This window comes from Pectinophora gossypiella, chromosome 9 (assembly GCF_024362695.1).
Source record: "Pectinophora gossypiella chromosome 9, ilPecGoss1.1, whole genome shotgun sequence".
Lineage (NCBI taxonomy): Eukaryota > Metazoa > Arthropoda > Insecta > Lepidoptera > Gelechiidae > Pectinophora > Pectinophora gossypiella.
The window spans coordinates 10,004,668-10,024,129 of record NC_065412.1 but is presented as its reverse complement, the minus strand read 5'-3'; the positions used below and the strand labels follow the sequence as shown (position 1 = coordinate 10,024,129).

Sequence of the window (19,462 nt, the reverse complement as noted above, 5' to 3'; positions counted from 1 at the left end):
TTTAAATCCAAATCCTTATTCATATTTTAAATCAACTCTAATAAAAGCAATGTTTGTAAGGCTTCTGTATATTTGACGCCCAACTTTTAAAATATCAAGTTTAAAACTAAACAATCCGGTTCACTAAAGATTATCCTTATCTTTGCCAACCACCTGTCTTCTCATCGCGCGACCAATTATGCTTTTGACAGTTGAATTTTCGACATGACATGGGCCTAATCAAAATAGCATTTATTAAAAAAAACTTGACGTGAACAAAGCTGACAGCTCACGGCAATGTTATTAATGACGCTCAATGTCGGTTTTTTTTCTGCTTTTCAATGAAATAAATTATTTTCTGTCGGGTGGGTGGCTTGCGTGTGAGGCATCTTGTTTTATTACTACGATCCCTGACTGACAGCTCTAATGTGTGTTAGAGGTATATTAATCAATCATCCCAGCCCGTTTATTACTGTCTGTACGAGAGGAAAGTACTCTTCATGTTGATAGCTTATAATTTATTTATAGTATCCGTTGGACGTGTTTTGTAAAGCTTTCTAATAGCATTGGGAAAGACGCCAGTGTCTGTTTCTTTGAATTTTTCATTTATCAGATTAATTTCAACAGACATGGGTCTGTTGCTGCTTAGAATATCTTTTTTAAAACGCATAAAGTTTTTTTTGTTTTCAACATTATGCGTATGTACCAATATTCAGTGTAACGACGCCCTTAAATCGTAAACAATTTATTTGTGTAAGTAAAAAATTAAAACAAAGTTTTTCATTGGTATGTAGATATTATATTTGAAATAATTCTGTAATAGTAAACATAGAGATTGTTATTTACACGAAACATTTTGGCTGTACATGTCGTCACAATGTTTAAACGTCACTCGCTTAGAAGCTGCTCCGTCGGCAAGTTTGCTTACATAAATAACTATCCTAAATTGCACTAATCACTAAATTTGTCAAAGCGGATCCCCGCAGAACATTAGTTAGAGTCTATCAATATCACAGAAGAAAATTGGACATTACAACGTTAAATTACATCAGTCCAATCAGTTCGGTTGCACTACACTAGTTTATTGGTGAACAGCGGCTGCTCCGAGTCTCTGTCCGTACATGGCGTAGGGCGAGTAAAACGGTCCTAGTGCGGGGTTAAAGGCACCGTAAGGTGAAGCTCCCAAACCAGCGGGAAGGCCAGCTTTGGAGTAAGGATGGTACCGACTCGCGGAGAGCGGGCTGAGTGGTGCCGTCGGGTACGCGCTGCGAAGTCCCGCAGTCGTGAATAGGGGATTCAGCGGGCTCAACAACGACGCCTGTGTAGAGGCGGCTGTCGAAGGTGTAGAGCCATCAGTCGTGTGACTTCTCAAGTGCTGTAGAAGCTCTTCAGAATTCCCAAAACGCTTCCCACAATACGACTCCCCGACGATCCAATTGCAAACGTACGGGCGACTTAGTTGGGGGTACGGCAGGCCCCCGGCGGCGGCACCTTGCTGTGAGAGTGCCATTGCCATCGCCAGATTGTATTTCTGATGCTCGCACTGGGTGCAACCCGCCGGGCACGATCCATTGCTCATTAGTAAATGGTGGTTGTTGACTGAAAATTGGCAACCGGTGCAATAAGGGTCTTTGCACACTGGCACGAGCGTTTCGCCTCCGGCGGGAGTTTTAACACGAGCATATCCAAGGTAGGGGTTAGGTGATGACCCTGGGAAACCAGCGGCAGCGGCTAGCATAGCCGCATGGTGAGCACTAAATGGGGCGCCGGCGTATGGGGGTCTGAATGCTGGGTTAGCATGTTGTTCCATTCCAGGCGGACAGCAGAGTCCGGCAAGCGGATTGAATCCAGGCAGTCCAGGTAAATTCTTAAAAGCACCAAGGTGATCCTTTCCGTGTCCTAACACCTCCAAGCCCGAGCGAATGATGGGGCTAGTTCCGGAAGATCCCGCTGGAGAAGATTTCTGTTCATTGGGGCTGCTCTTTCCAGTTTCTGTAGAGGGAGGCGTGGATTTACGGCCAGGAGTGCTTTTTCCAGATTTCTTATCATCAGAACTGTCTGAACTGGCTTTAGACGATGGACGGGTTTCTTCGGGCCTCTTCGAAACAACATTTGCTTCGTAAGGCTTGAACGCGAGATGTTTGCTTTCCGGCGACGAACGAGGTTTATCCGGTTTCGCGTTACTAGGCGAAGAACGGCTCATATCACTAACACTGTTCACTGGTTTCTTTTTATCAAGCGGCGGCAGCAGCGGTTTGGTCGGTGTGGTGTCGGCACCGATTTGACTGCAAGTTTGCGCTAAAAGCGCAAGAGGGCTTTTCTTTGAATCCAACTGCAACAAAAGGAATGGAACATAAGTATCGTATACAAAGAATAAAAAATATTATTTAAACTAAGAGTTTAAAACAAAAAATATATAAAAGTTATTTAAATTGAACTATTAAAATACTTACAGATGATGGAAGTGGCGATAAATAATCAGGCTGTAGATATTGGTTGGGATTAGTAGTCATCATTCCTCCGTCTTCAAGCACCACCATTTGGAGATAACTTTACGATCACTTGTAAACTTTACACAGCGCAGTCACGAAACACACTGTCAACACAACTACTCTGTGTCACAGTCGCGGAATACTGAGTAAGATAGAACGCGTGCGTCGTAGACGGCGGCCGGGAGAACTGTGAGCGACCGGACCCCACCAGCCGCCGACGTGCCTCAGCCCCTTCACCCCGCGGCCGGACTGACAAGGACAACGCTATAGAATGTTTTTGTTAGAGTGAGAGCATTATACGTCTCCGCTGCAGCGGTTGGCTATAAAAAATAAAGCGGAAACGACACATAGCTGCATTGCGGTAGGGGAAAAAGGAAAGGCGGTATGGACGGCAGCCGGGTGCGGATTGAGACGTGCGATGGTGTTGGTGGCGCGCCACCCATGACGGCTCGCTTTGAGCCGCGCCGCGAGCGTGACTGCGCGTCTACCTGACCATGCGCCCGCACCACTACACTCCAAAGCACTTTTTGTTTCACGCCACTTTTATTACGCCCCCGACGACGTAGCTTCTTTCTTTTGCTGGCGTCATCGGCACTTTACTGCTGACACATTCGAAACTACTTACACTTTTACGACCGCGCTTTTGTCCCGTTGCATCGCAGTTCAAAGAGGTAAAATTGATACGTTCCACGCGAAGACTAAGCTTAAACCGTTTGATGTGTCAACACGTGTTTTCAACTTTGTAGTTGAGAAATCGTAAAGCTATCGATAAACAGGAACGGTTTATTGACAGAGTTGAGTCCATAACGTTAATGTTAATCCGACACTAAAACCTGTCAAACACGACCCTGGCCCCTCTGTAGCGATCAAATTAAATATGTCAATTTGGGAACCCATATCAACAGCTGCGAGCGACGGCGGCCCTTTAGAAATATTGCTTATTGTGTCCAAACAAAGATACTAAGTATAACGTATGGGCGGACGAGAGGGGTCGTAAATAACGCGGCGGGTTGTAATATATTTGACAGCGCGCGGACACGCGAAACAAAAAACATGTTTATTGCGACTCGGGCTTTACACACCCGACAACCTTACTAACATTATAAATGCAAAGGCTATTCGTTGTTAGTTAATACGTCAGAACTGCAACTACCTTCAACATATCACTTGTCATTCTAACGTTCTATCGTAATAAAGAGTTGATTATGACCTGTGTAAGTTTTGACCATATTAAATGATGTGTTGTTATAGAGAAAGTTGGTATTATGATTGATGGTTTGATATTTGAAATTTAAGAGACAGATTGCCAAACAAATTCACGCCAACAACAAGTAACAGCTGACGACCGAAGTAGTTGTCTTGTAAATTAGGAACAAAGTCAAGTGCTTGTGTTACAGCGGAACTTTGGCACAAAGTAAACAAGTGGCACAGAATCTGTACGTGAACAGACTGTTACCTATCACTTGGCAGGACAATTGAATAGTTGGAAACTTGTGAAGTCGTGAAGCAAAATCATTTATGTTTGCTTTGCCGTGTTGAATTTGCAGAAGCTATAAAATAAAGTAGACATTCAACAGTTTTACCTGTAAAAGTCGGTACTGTTGAAAGTGCAAATAACTTTTAAATTATAGCTTGACTTGTACAAAAGTTGAATTCTTAGAAAAATAATGATTTTTTCTTTTTTTTCTGCTTCAGTAGCAACCAGTGTAAAAGGTAGTGTAGTAGGTACCAACTATTCCACTATAACTGTGTTAACTACATACACATCTACAGGTCTTTTATATAAATATAAAAAATACACTGTAAAAACACACTTAGTGACTGTTTCCAGTATTATGTACGCAGTCTATTTTTAAACATCGCATTAAAAACTAAGATCGAGTCATTTGAACGCATGACCGAACATAATGGGTTTACGAAACACAATTTCCGAACCCAATTAGACGCCTATAACTGAATTTGTTCACGTGTAAACAACCACAATTATTACGACACGACTGTTATAAAAACTGACGCAAAAAAGGGAATAAAAAGAAAATAATGGAACCCTGGTACCGAAGGCTGATAGACCGGCATTGTGAGCAGCGGATGCGGCAAGATGAAACGATACCGAAAAGCCGACACCGACGGCAAAGATTAGTAAGCGATGTCGGGACAGATAAGCCTCCCCTTGCCTTGAGTTTCAATATCCTGAGGTCAGATGGTGCAACTTTAGTTAATGGCGAAGCGATTGAGGTAAGCAATGTATTAAAAGCAATATTATCAAAAGTTATAGCTAAGTAGCTACTTTGGTAAAATGTATTTAATATAAGCAATTTAATTGTCGTAAATACTGTTCTGATATCTTTAGTCCGTACACATTGCAATTATTCATTTATTCCTATTTTATTACTTAGTATTTGTCTCAATGTCTATTTACAAATCACCGTGTTAATGCTATTCAACAAATAAACAAATTATAAACTTTGACGCTGTCAGTTAAAACTAATTCCGATACTAACTTTTTGTTAGAATATATTAATCTTCGGTAAGTATTCATTTTTACTCCTACTCTATGACCAAGACGGTACCAAATTACTGTTTACAGACGGTGGTAAAAAACTTGACAGACACCACTCTCAGTGTTTGTGAGGCTGACAGCTTTGATGTATTCTGTTATCCATTAGCTGCTCGTTAATGAATTAGTGGTCAATTCCAAGTCTTGAGGAATTAAATCTGTAGCTTTTGTGATGTGAGAAATGATTAATGCTGAAGGGGTTAAGCTGTATCGTAATTTTCTAAAACAGTTTGCTTTTAAAAGAACTTTTATGACAACGACGCAGTTTAATGGAAAATGAAACAGATTATACCTGTAGTGAAGCAAAGAACAGAAAATATCGGTCGGTAAACACGGGAACAGCAAATATTATAAAACTAGGCAGATTAGTCCTTATTTTGTTTATTGACTTTGAAATTGACAATTTATTGTGTGTTTTACCTTATATAAATCTATCAAAGTACTTAATGACCATCTTTAGTTGGTTTATAGCATGGATAATTTCGTTTACTACAATAATAATTACTTCCGATTGATAACAGATAATTCAAGGAATAAAATGTTATCAATGTTTTTTTTTTGTGAAATAGACTTACTCAGGTTTTATTGCTTTTCTATATGAACCAAATAGCAAAACATAATTAACTTTATTGAACATAATAGTCACTATAACTTTTCCAATTTCATTTTGTTGTCAAAAATTTTAAGAGGATAATCCTGAAGTAGTTATTTTGTGTTTTTATGTTCCGAATTTGAATTCAGTAGTTATTCCAGGTCATATTTTATTAGAAGTTTTTTGACTAAAGGAAGTAAAGTTCGATTTTGGTTGCAAAAGTAAGTAGGTATGTCAATAAATATTTCCATGATTACCTTGTTACTGTAATCTTAGCCAATTTTGTAATTCTAATACTTTGCTTGGCGGCTTTTACAATGACAACAGCAGACATTATTCTTTAAACACCTTTAACTTCTATAGTATTGTCTTGTAAAACTTTTGTACTATCTTCATTTGGCTCTATTCATTTCTTTCTTCCATTGTAAAATTTACGGCCTCGTAAAATTTATCTATAAGATTAACAGCAGATAGAATGAATCTGCTTTGTGCATTATCGGTGCAATAAAATTTGTCAGTGTTCTTGTTACCTACCTTCCTTGGAAGATTACCGTTATTGATATCGGAAATAGTACTGTCTGTAAAATATTTAGAGTCTATTTGTCACCGTCTTACATCATCAGATAAGTATTGCTCAAGTTTTTGCAGAAATATTTTGTACGTTATGTATTTTGTAGGTATGACAATATTCTAAATTAAGGTTTTATGAAAGCTACATTCAACTATACAATGATAAAACGTAATATTATTATTTTATAAGTCCAAATGATTAGGTAAGTAAGTGTTGCTTTTGGCCGTGTAGTTAAATAGAGTTTTGTTAATTAAAGTAACCTTTAGCTATTTAGCCATTAATGGAATTGATATAAAAGATTCATCACTACTTACCTAAATAGCTATAGTTGAAACATAATAGCCCTTGAATCGAAAATTCTAAGGTTGAAACAGGCCTTTCCAATTAACACACACACACACACACACATATATATATATATATATACCCTTACTTACTTATTCGGCTCTTAGAACTTATTCGGCTGGTATATATAAGCCAGCCAGCCGAATAAGTTCTGGATAGGCTATCGGTTATTTATCAGCAACTAGTGAAACAGTCTAAGAAGTCAACAGGGGTCTGTCAAAAAAATGTGGCACATGTAAAATCCAGGGCGATGCACTAAAACGATAAATAAAAAGGTGAGGCAAAATAAATTTCCCTTGAGTTGTATTAGTATTTATGGTCGCAATAAACACGGTCAGGCTTTGTAAGACGCCGCGCGTCGTAAATAATTTCACTGTGAACCATTCGCCTTGTAACACTTGGAAAATAGGCCAAAAGACAAGAAGATTCATAGGAGGAAGCGGTAAGCGAGTTTGTGAATTCTGGTAAGCGTGTTTGAGAGAAAAGAGTTTTTTTAGATGGACTGATCTAGCTTTCTAATTAAAAAAAAAACATTTTTGCTTTTATTAACTGTTCTATTTCAATATCATTGCTGTTGGAGCTATTGAATGGCATTATTCATTCGTTCATTTCATTCATTTTCATTTTACCTAGGTCAATACGTAATTAGGTAGGTACCTAAGTGTTTATAATAATTTATTCACTTACTAACCTTCTTTTAACGAAGACTAAGTAGGTAAGAGTTTTTTAATTAAAATTATTAATCATTTCAATAATGTTTATTCTGATACATACGTCATTAGAATATGTTAGGTATACAAAAAAGTACTTTGCATTGGGCGATTTATAATTGTAAATTCTTACTTATATGTTAACCTATGATGATTACAGTAACCACTGTGTGACTTTGTATTGTGTAACTTTAATGCCATATAGATATCAAATTGCGAGGTGCGCACTATAAGTTTTTAAAGCACAATTTGCACTACATATTTTTCAATTTTATTGTATAAATGTAAGCATATGAGACAATTTATCAAGGCACTATATATAATTTAAAGTTTTATGTTTTTGATAGATAGGTTAGGTTAGTTATAAATTGTATATTAGCATTATTGTATACATTGTAATTATTTCAGAAAATTAAGAAGATATTTCAAGCATATAGGTAGATTCATGTTTGGTGACAGTACACCCTTACTGCCAAACTGGTATCCCACTAGAAACAGTTGAAGTGTAGTGTGAAGTGTGTTAGTTATTCATAGGTATACATATTTCTACCTACACGATTTCGTTTTTTTGTCGCATATTTTCTGGCCCACTTCCGTCGGCGGAACTTAAAAGGTGACAAGACAATACTTAATGACTGTTATAATGAGTGAACATTGTAGAACTTGACTGTCAGTTCACCATTGTACCTACTCCTTGTTTGAAAGCTGGCGCTACTATCCATTTTTAACTTATGATTTACAAGCGCAAGAGCAAAATGGCTTCATAGTTTCAAAAATTCTCGAAATTCTTTGAAGATACCGCCATGGGTTTTTCCCGGTTGAATTTTTGGTATTCAAATTCAAAACATTTGTTTTAGTTACCATCGCCTGTTTAACTTATCTGTTAAGTGGGAATTGGATTGCAATATAGGTAACTAGTTAATTTAAAGTAAGATTTATAACAAATATTTTATTTCATAATATGACTAAATGTGCTGCCATAATACTTACTTCCATCACAATGTATAATCACATTTACTATAAAAAAGATATAATTTAATTTCATAATAAGTGCGAGGAACACCTAATTTTGTATATCGCTTTTTTTTTCAATTACTTCTAGTATTGATAGATACATGTTATATAATCGTCATGCCACCCTTCCTAAACCTGACCAGAAACTTTTAAAACACACTCATTCATATAATAAACACATAGTTGACATAAATTGTCAAAAACTGACACAGCAAAGGACCTCACAAAGCGATAAAAATCAAACAAAATCGCCGGCGGAATACGTAAATAACTATTATAAATACTCGCTTACAAAGGAACGGTAGCTGTTACGAATAACAAACACACGTAATATGTAAACTCTTGCGCGCAATAAATATTCACTTTTAACACATTCTAAGAAATGTAAAATTGTTTACAGACTAACTCCATTAGTATTGTAAGGCAAGTGAAATACTACAATAAGGTTGAATCTCATTTGAAACACAATACAAGAACTTATGGCACAAAAATACCTACTTGTTCCTAAAACTTTATTGATTATTCGCTATCCCGTACTTTTGACTGCAAAATAATGTCTAACTGCAGTTGTAAAGTGTCCAATATCTGCAAACAGAACACAAACTTCAAAAAACACTACTACACGAATACAGTATTGTATTACAGTACTAATTAAGACATAATTTTCGTCTTCTTCTGGCAAACCCCTAACTAACTTTTACATAGAAATTTTACAATAAGATTGACCTCAAACTGAACCCTTAAAATGTAATGTAGCTTAAACAACACGTCTACCTACGTAAATTCAATGTTTTAACTTTAAGACACTTATTTGGAAGTAAAATTATAGCTAATTAATTTAGTGTATTGTATTAAATAGGTATTTAATTTGATTATATCGAATACCAGCGTGACGTCAGTAACTGATGAAATGTCAGTATCTAGTTCAAACCAGTACATTGAGTACAAACCTACGGTACAAAGAGTAGCTACACACATTTTTCAAATAATATCATCAGAATTTTACAACACAAGCTATGAAATATACAGGTTTTGAATTATTTTACCTTACCGTCATCCATTATAACGTGCTCTGAATAGTTATGTAAATATCACCACTTATCAATTCACTTCCCACTTCCCATGCACCCCTATTCATGACATATTGTCTTAAAACCCAATTTTTTCAACTCAAAAGTTTATTATTCCAAACCGTATTATATTACCAGTTGTACACGCATGAACACTGTATAAATAAATGGTGGCCCACCATAAAGATAGCGATAAACAAAATTTAGCCCTGTACCTTCCCCTTTTTTATTGGCAAGGGCAATTTGAGACGATGTATTCTGCTCCCTTTACCAACCAAATACTGCTTACCTACCTGACTAAAATAACCTTTACTTCACTCTTATTCACTCGGAGTAGAGTTCGAAATTTTGAGTTGGCGATTTTGGTAACGGTAATAATAATTTGGTATTTATGTAATTTATATTCCACTGACGGTTTAGTGCGAGTTTACGAAATTGTTAAAGACAGATAAAAGGGCTATATTTACATTGGGTGGGGTGGGTGGTGTATGGGGGGTCGATGAGATACGACTGACAAACTGTCAAATGACAGTTATGACTGCAGTTGTAATAAATGGAGCTCTAAATTACAAGATAGCTAGTGACATTCATAGAGTTGTTCCAACGGATACTATAAAGATACACTAAGCTATTAATGTCAGCACATAACTAATAATAATACAGAGGAAAGTGTTATGTAGAGTGTTCAGGAGTTATTTAATATATAATATATTATATAACCTCGTAACGCCTGGATTTCCAGACACAATAGTTAAACAATGGGATTTGGATTTTAAAAGGCATCTGGGGCTTACGACCATATAATATTTAAAACGAAAATAAAATTAAGAAGATTTGAGATGATGACGTGAATGGTGAAGATTTCACAAGTAAGAATGTAGTCGATTACAAAATAGACAAAACATAAATTTTGGTTGACTCTACGTCACAAAAGAATAATAAACAGCCAGACATTTCATATTCCTTATATCTGCAAATAATATAATTAAACAATACTAAAGTAATTACGAACCTCTAAAGGACAAAGTAAATGCCAAAATGAATAATTATTATTCTGTCTAAATAAGGAAGGATTTAATTACGTCATATTTCATCGGTTCCTTGTTTGTGTCCTACATAAAAAAGCCTTTTATCAAAGGACGTTTAAATTACTTATTTATTACCACTTTCTTGACCAAATATATGAAGCACTTAAAAATACAGGTTGAGGTAAAAGAATCAGAAAAATTATAGGCGAGACTTTCCAAGCCCACGGGTCCCCCTCTGCCGAAGTACATCAACGATCGGTTCATGTTTTATTGTGTGATGGTTTTGTTTTAGTATGCGTTTTTAGAGACATTGATTTTTATATGAAAGTGCGGCAGTGAATTGTTGTGTGCCTCACCTCCGCCAAAAAGTGGCAAAAAAATGTATTTAGTGTAAAGGTAGCCCAAAGGCAACACCAGAATATTTTTTCTGAAGGTAAAAGATGAGAATCTATAGAATACAGAAGTTTAAAATACCTAGACGACTTCAAGGGACATTATTGTAGTTTATCAAAATGTTTTAGTACTTACAATGTTAAAATTACGATTAATTAACCGGTTCACGATTTAGTCAACCGATAAACAAAGTGTTTTCAATAGTTTTTATTTATAGTTATACAATCGCTAAATATATTTACGACACAATAATAAATGTACACTTTAACGAAAAAAAAATTCGCCCATGAATTCAATCGAGGATTCTTACCACAGATTACTTTTCAAAACTAACAGGCTCATAAATAATGTTGTCTGGTATATGTTATAGCAACACCCTATGAATAAACACACAAATTGTAGTAATTAAATACTGTTATCTAGACTAAATAAATAACATTTAGCCTGCGATAGTTCTGTTTGCTGTGTAATAATAACGACAAATATTGTCACTTGCCTCACGACTGTCAACTTTATGTCAACATGCCAAAATTTATTATCCTCAACACCCACATACTATAAGGCTCTTACATTAACAATTACCATAGAATACACTGACAATTTTGTAGCTGCTAATTGAATACTTGGTGCTACTATAGCAGCAATAGCAATGTAAACGGACGATAATGTTGTAAATGAAGATGAACAAATTGAAACAACTGAGAGAAATTAAGTATATGTGAGGGATAAAATGATCATAAAAATGCGAGGATGTTTTGTTTGAATGATTAATGATGTATCAACATCATCAAGGCTTCACATACAGTTGGAATTAGAAACAGGATTATGCAGACTTATTTTTCATTGTAGACGGGGAAGTGGTAAAAATATTTCAAGGAAGGTCTTCACATCCTAATATTTTACGTAGATAATTATAATGATGTACTAACGAGTTAGTGCGAGTAACGGTACCTTAGTAGGTACTTTTGCATTTAGTATTAATAAATTATTCAAAGTAAGTAAGTAGGCATAGTTAATTTTCAAAAATATTGCTAAGCTACTTTTTCTTACAGTGCCGGGTTAGCAATATTAGTCACCAATAAGCGAGCAAGATTCGTGACTCAAGTCAAATTGATTTTGCACAGAATTGCACCCGCGAATCGCGATCGTGAAAAATGCTCGGTGTAGGTAAAAATACATTATTATAGAAATATTGAAGAAATAGATAACTTGCGCAAAGGCTTAAAAGTAAGTACCTCATATATTCTTATAATATTTAAGTTCCAATAACCCGGAAAACGACCACAAAACTGATAGTGGTATTTTCCAGAACAGTTTAAATACTACAAATATTGACTTCAATAACTTGACACCATTCAATAAACTCTTCATACAACAACTTGTTGTACTCGCACTGCTATTGATAAAGTATAAACAGTACAAATAGTGGATTTTAGGCATTTTCTTACAAGGTCACACTTCACAGAATTTATAGCGTTAAAATAGGAGATGGCAATAGAAAAAGTATTACTTAATATAAATCAAATTATCAATCAAAAAATATATTTCATTATAACCTGTACATAAATACACGTTTTATTAACTACTAACGTACAATCGTAATTTTGATGTGGTAAGGAAAATTATATACACATACACAATTTACATAACATAAACTCATTTCCTTTTGTGTCGAGCAAACTCAAAGTGAAATTACCGGGTCTCAAAGTCGTGTGCATGAAAAATTCATCCCGAGCAAAACAAGAGGGCGTCGAGGAATAATAATTTGAATAAATATTGCAGCGCATACTATGGGATTTGGTAAAATCAACATTCAAAAAAGGAACAGAATAATACTTATAGCCATAAGTATGGTAGGTAGTACAAAGACTAAAGAAGTAAGTGTCATAATGTAACTAATAGAATACACGTAGATAAGTACCTTTCTTAATAATTTCTGAATAAAGTACAAAGACGTATATGATGGAATATGCATGGTTCATATGCATGCCGTAACAGATTTTCTCGACGACTTTTATCAGAATTTTGTCAATCCTGTTAGAGCGGACATAATAGACTGATGACTGACTTATCTCGTTTCATGGTTGATATATCGCTGAATATGTTTGTTTACCCTCTTCTTTTCAAAATTATATTAAAAACTAATAAGGATGACAAACATACATATAAGCAAAGTGAAGCAAGATTATCTATTACGTGTACGGTCACGAGCATTAATATGTATACACTTTGGTACCATCTCACATTAACTTGTTTGACAAATTGAACTCTAGGTCTCACTAAATGTCAAATATGTTAGTGCGACAGTATCCTTAAGTGGGTACATTATATTGCTCATGACTGTACAGATGATTGAATGCATAATATAGTATATCACGCAGTTCTCATGCTTCATGCATCTAACGATAAACTTTAGGACAGGAAATTGCCAATTTGGGTATATCTCTATATTTATATCACATGTATTGCATATATCACTAAAATGAATGTTTATAGAACATAAAACAATATATTATTCATTATCAGGTTGATGACATGAAAAGTACTTTTGAGAATACTCTAGAAATAAAGAGTCTTCTTTCGTATGAATACTAACCATTATAATTATGAGTACCTACTAAGCCTCAAGTAGTAGAGTTTGACATTTACAACTATATACGAAGCAAGAATAGTAGTAAAACCTATTTTTTTTAAATTCTATAGTTTTCGAAGCTTTTCCGACTTGTTCCTTCTCCCTCCACAGACCGAACCAAATCTATCCGTTTACATGGACCTTATCAAAGAGGGTCCCATGCGGGTGACACGACAAAACGCGGGATCATCCACGCATGCTTATACGATACGACAACGTAATTTGGCAGTCACATCTAATGTAACCTGACAGGGCGGTAAGCAAAAATGTCATTAAGTTTTTAAGATCTTGTATGACATGTAATTGACGTGGGACAGATGACTGCTTTGCGTGGTTTATTGGTTTACCAGCTCGTGTATAAGGATTTTCACGCGTAGATTGGTGCCCGTGTAGGTTAAGGTAAACTTCACATCGAATTTGTTAAACTGATAATAATGTTGTTTTATATAGAATAGAGAAGATTACTAGGATTATTGTGGTACAGAGTTGTTCTTCGATAAAAAATAAACTTTAACAGCTTTGAGTGCTCTTGTAGTTCTGAGAACTATTTATATTTTTAGAATCGTTAATATTTGCTTTGACTACTTTTATTAAAAGCACAAAATGAGTTTTTCTTAGAAATGTAAGTTCTTTATTTTTATCTCATAAAGCTCTATTATTACATTAACAAAAACTTTAAAAGAAAAGATATCATTTTTTAAAGAACGCAAGTTGAGATTAACTTTAAGTAAAGACTTAGCATTGTTTCCTTCAGCTGCTAAACCGATGGCCGCGATTACTATTCCATTCACATGCCTTTTCAAGGAAAGATTGTAGTTACGACGTTACTTTATGGCTCACACATCCCCTCTTCTGGGAAGGACCGCACACAAAAGGGTGCTAAGTGTGCTCGCAAACATAAAAATAATAACAAAATCCCCGTGTATTTTGACAACATAATACTTGACGGTCACAAAAGCCGTCACGTCACGAGCAATCGGTTTCGCTTCCCGACGCGCTTTGAGAAGGGTTCTAAACAAGTTTCGCAAATAATTTATTAAAAAGTTTTTTGTGCAAGCGACCGTCCCACTGTGCGCTACCGTTTGACGTTCGTGAAAGATTCCGACGAGATTATAATTGACAAGATCTTTGTTGGCTGTGACAATGGGGTTTAGTATAAATCGTGCTATTGTGTCGACCAAGAGATTAGCAGGAGTGCTATTCGTAGCCCCTCATCGTGGGCTTATAATTCTTGAAACGAGTAATTGAATTGCGGGATGTATAGAATATGCGGTTCTAGCTAAACTTAATTCTTTATCCTTTCAACGCTTTGTAGAGATTACTGATTCTAATGCAGTTAAGGTTTTTGATGTTTCTGGCGAAACGTTGCTTATTCATTTCGGAATTTAGAGGATCTTTTCTGAAAGGCAAAATGATCAGGGCTTTACATCTATCTCTTTCATAGAATTTAGGGTCTATATTTCCGTAGAAAATAATCTTTCTGTGCTTAAGAAGACTGTTACAAAGACTATTATACAATGGACTATAAGCATTAAACGTTTAGAATATTCTTTCAATTAATATTGCTATACGGAAGTTAAATATGTGCAACTAATAAGAAAAAAAGAATGGTAAGAAATAATGTTTTAAGAACTCTGTCACATCCATTTATTATACTAAACGCACTGGTTCCCCTCGTAACTTTCATTATTTACGAAGATACCTTGCATTATGTCGTAGGTATGCCTTTCAAATAACATTTTATTTTGTCATCAGCAGACTTGGTTATTTTTTCTTGGCCAATTGTATAGTTACATCAATTACATCCAATACCAACCCTTATTAAGATCGCAAATTGATGCTTTAGTCTTAAGTACCCTTAATTCATTAAAATAACGGTCTTAACTCCTACCGATTTTCTTTCTTTCGAACTTTCGACCGATTCAATCGACAATATCAGCTGACCACCCAAGCGGTATGCCATGCGCGTTTCGAAGAACCCAAAGTGCGCAATAAAAATTCGCGTGCGCGTGCAATGCGGTATGCGTGCACGCATACCAAGCGCTTCCAGTGACAGCGTGATGTGGTGTGTGCTGGTTGACGTTTGAGAAGAGGCGAAGTGAAGAAGTGTTATGTGATTCTGTTGGTTGATTTTCTTCGAGGAATTATTTCTGCTGGTGATCTTCAGGCAACAGGTAACAGACTCGTTGCTTGTGTGCTTTGGCGATGAGAATTGTAAGGTATAACTGATTATTACGAATATTGGTACTCTTAGTGTGAGTTCAAGTCAATCCGTTTTGATCATAAAATGTGGGATAAATTTTAAATATGATCACTTGCAACAGTGTTAAAATATCGGGAGTCACATATCTCTGATTTTAACGCAGTAAAAACCCGGTGTTATGTGTTTTGATTATGATAATAACCGCGTAAACCTAAAACAATGTTTACCTAGCTTTTCAGATATGAGATGTTCTTTTTCGCATGTCATAACGATTCTTTCTCACTAAATAACATGTTTTTTTTTAAGTCAGGATATTCGAGTATAAGTCAGGATACACATCTATTTCCAAACAATGTTATTAAAATGTTATTATACGTTAGTATAATGCAACCTTTCAAATTGTAAATGATTGTAGTCCATTAGCATATTTGTTTGTAACAAGATTTAAAGCCGGCCGGCAAAGCAATGAGCCAGCTAACCACATGTTACTTATGATAATTAATGCCCTTTCAAGAAAAAACTGTGTCCCATCACAAAGGCTATTCATTCCATCTGCCGTTTAAGGGCAGACAAAGGTCCGAAGAGGATAAACATCGGGATTCTGCCCGATCGTCAAATGTCGACGAAACGTCGGCGTAAGTCGGCAAATGCCGACGCCGATTGACTGACATTGATCGACAACCGACGGCCGACAGCGACAAGAATGTCGGCGAAACGTCGGCGAACGCAGACATGCTAATGGCGCTGTTTACCATATAATAAGTCGCGTATTAACAAAATGCCCCATTTGAATTTCACATCAGTACTGAGTCGAATAGGGCTATTTTAAAAGATTTCATTATTAAAGATGTTTATTTAAATTATGTGGAGATCAAACCAGGGACCTTTGTTTTGGCCGTCATGGTATTTTGTCTAACTAGGTACTATTACACCAATGAGATACTCTCTTCTTACTGTCTTCACTCAATCTAGGTACTTCTCCATCCGTTCGCAGTGTAAAAGCATAATCGAATATCCTCAAATCACAATGTTTAAAGTTATATTTTTTACGAATTATATTAAAATTAAAGAAAAATGCTCTATAATCTAATATGTAACATAACGAAAGCACACGACTATCTATATTTTCTGATAGGCTCGACAGAGGTACATCAAACGCAAAGTGAACTGAGAAGTTAAGCTTTGCCGAACTTTCTGGCAGATCAACATGATAGGTGGTGAGCCGTAACGCTGTCTAAATAATGGTCGAGTCTACACCGAACTATTCATGTGATACGGCACTAATTTTAATGGCTCGAGTTAAAAATTGGACTTCAAATATCTAATATCATATAAATAGAACTCTGTTCCATTTTTTCAGCATTTTCGTTGATCAGATTGAGTGCAGTATTGTGACATTTCAGAAGAGCTTTCGTATCCGGTATGGTCTAGTGGCTAGGATACCTGGCTCTCACCCAGGAGGCTCGGGTTCGATTCCCGGTACCGGAATAATCATTTTGACTTTTTTAAATTTTGTTTTCAATGAAAAGGTTTTACTATCGCAACTATCTGCTGAATATATGCCATAAACGTCACACACAGTCATCGCATCCGCAATTCTGTTTGAGTCTCTAGTTCAACATTTAGAAGATTCAGATGAAAAATAAAGTTTGTAATTAATTACAATGAAATCATCTTACCAGAACCAGGCCTAACATATAAAATAAAAAAATACATCATGGCTACGTTAATAAATTAAAATGTACAAAAATAGGACATTTATTTGAAAACCAATTTACACAGTTGAGTAATAAATTAAGCGGACACGGTACTTAAGTCATTAAACAAAAGGTCTTGTCTTTCCTAACTAATTGGCTGCTAACTCGCCGTACAGCTATTGCAACACTATTTAATAGCATTATTAATTAAATACAAGATGGCAATTTATTGACTATCAGTTTTATTATAGTACGTGTGTTATTTATTAGGGTTTTACCCACACGAGTGTAATATATTAAATATTTTTCCTTTTAATACACGTCCTTCCCTTGCTAATCTCGTAGTTGTACTTTTTTATGGATTCGCGTTTGTCTATAATATCATCTGTAGATGACTATTTATCTGGCATTTGTATTCATCGTAGATTAACTGTTGAGTATATGTGTAAACAAAACATCTTAATACTTTTCTTAAGTAAGCCCAATTTCATCAGTACAACAAGCAACTTCATCAGTGCATCTACACGAGAACAATTTCAACTCGTCCAAGGTATTCTACAATTCTGATGCATCAGACATATCATTTGAATCCAGCAACCTGATAGGGTATTGATACACGTCAGTCGCTCACAGATACCCGCTAATTCCGGACTTAAATCCTTTTTGAACGCTCTGCTACTGTTCAAACTTGACCCTTCTCTGTACTCTAGAATGATTCAATTTTGGGTGGGCCTCGGCAGAATTTCTAAATACAGATATGGTAAAGAGACATTGGGATTTATAACGTTGGTATAATTGTCTCAGTCTGTCCATCCGTTTGAAATACAGTGGAATGATGAAAGCTGATTATTTTATGTAGATTGTATTGACAGGCGACTGTCATTCAATTGTGAGAATGCTTTGAGATTCAATCTCGTAGCTGGTATATAGGTAGTTGTCTGGTTGAAAATGCGTGCATTGGTATTTGGATTTTGACTTTTTAATGAGTACAGAATGCACGTGGATACATTTCAATAAACGTATTGAAATTTCATAGTAAAGCTTGCAGTGTCTTAACCAAACAGTCTCATAAAGTTGTGACATGTCCCTACCAAGAGTCAAAGCCATTTAACGAAAGCAACATTTCATTGTAATTATTAATTAATTAGGATTGAGTACATAGTAGAGGTCAATTATTACCTAGTCTTCGTTCAGGAACACTTTTAAACCAATAGTTCTCGTTTATTCAGCTAACCATGCAATACTAATTCTTCTAGTAACCTATGTGTGTAAGTGACTTCGGTATCCAACCGATCCGATCACTTCGTTGTAGCAAAAATTCCAATGCGAAATACCTACATCTCGTTACTCGTAGTTCGTTATTGATGCTAGCAAATCACTTCTCATAATTGGAGTGAAAATATAATTAATCCGCAGAACTTTATATAATACATTTATTTAAAATAATTAGTTATCAGAAAAACATGATTTATAGTTCTTCCTCAACTGCTTTATAAATCAATAGCATAATACATTTTAAAGTAATTAATTCAAAAGGAAATAATATAATGCGTTCCGAATTTAATTAATTTAGTTTTAGTCACGACATGGTTGTAAAACTTGAATTCTCTTGTTTATGAATTTATTGCCCAACTATATTAGGCTTGTTACATGTAATTATAGGATGAATATAATTTACATTATTATATATTACTAAGTGATTAGTAGGTATAAAAAATATAACCCGTAATAAGCATTTAACTTTTTTATGTAATTAAGTACGTGATTTAAATATTCTCCTTTGCATATATTTTGGATCTATGAATCTGTCAAGTTTTAACTACCGGTTAGTAGGTACAGAGGAATTAAAATAAATAATATACTTTTTGTGAAAAAATAAAATAAGTAATTCAGAAACAGATAATGTAAGCAATAGTACCTATTAAGGATTACGGCCCCATTAGGGATTACGGGCGTGAGTTTATGTATGTGTGTGTATGTAGTACCTATTCAAATAAACCATTAAACAGTTACTCACTTGAACCGAAGATATTCTCTTAGAACCTTCTTCATACCTTATTATTTGTTATGACCCCATCTGATTTATTACTTACTTCTGACTATAAAATGTACGAAGAATTAAATATGTTTCCAAATAATTTACTACAGACAACAACAGATTCATCTATTTCCAATAACA

The 19,462-nt window shown here is 35.3% G+C and overlaps 1 protein-coding gene, 1 long non-coding RNA gene and 1 other non-coding gene across 3 annotated transcripts in view; 1 reads left to right on the top strand and 2 right to left on the bottom strand.

The window, feature by feature from the left end:
- The window catches only part of LOC126369756 (uncharacterized), an 86,377-nt gene that overhangs the window by 9,463 nt on the left and 57,452 nt on the right, over positions 1-19,462 (bottom strand). The window lies entirely within an intron of this gene.
- Positions 756-2,903, bottom strand: LOC126369659 (zinc finger protein Noc). The gene is made up of 2 exons (XM_050014212.1): positions 2,433-2,903; positions 756-2,311 (listed from the first exon to the last, which is right to left on the bottom strand). The coding sequence occupies exons 1-2, from the start codon at positions 2,517-2,519 to the stop codon at positions 1,061-1,063; spliced, it is 1,338 nt and encodes a 445-aa protein (XP_049870169.1). The 5' UTR covers positions 2,520-2,903; the 3' UTR covers positions 756-1,060.
- Trnae-cuc (transfer RNA glutamic acid (anticodon CUC)) lies at positions 17,003-17,074 on the top strand. Its single transcript has one exon. It is a non-coding gene; the product is annotated as a tRNA-Glu (tRNA).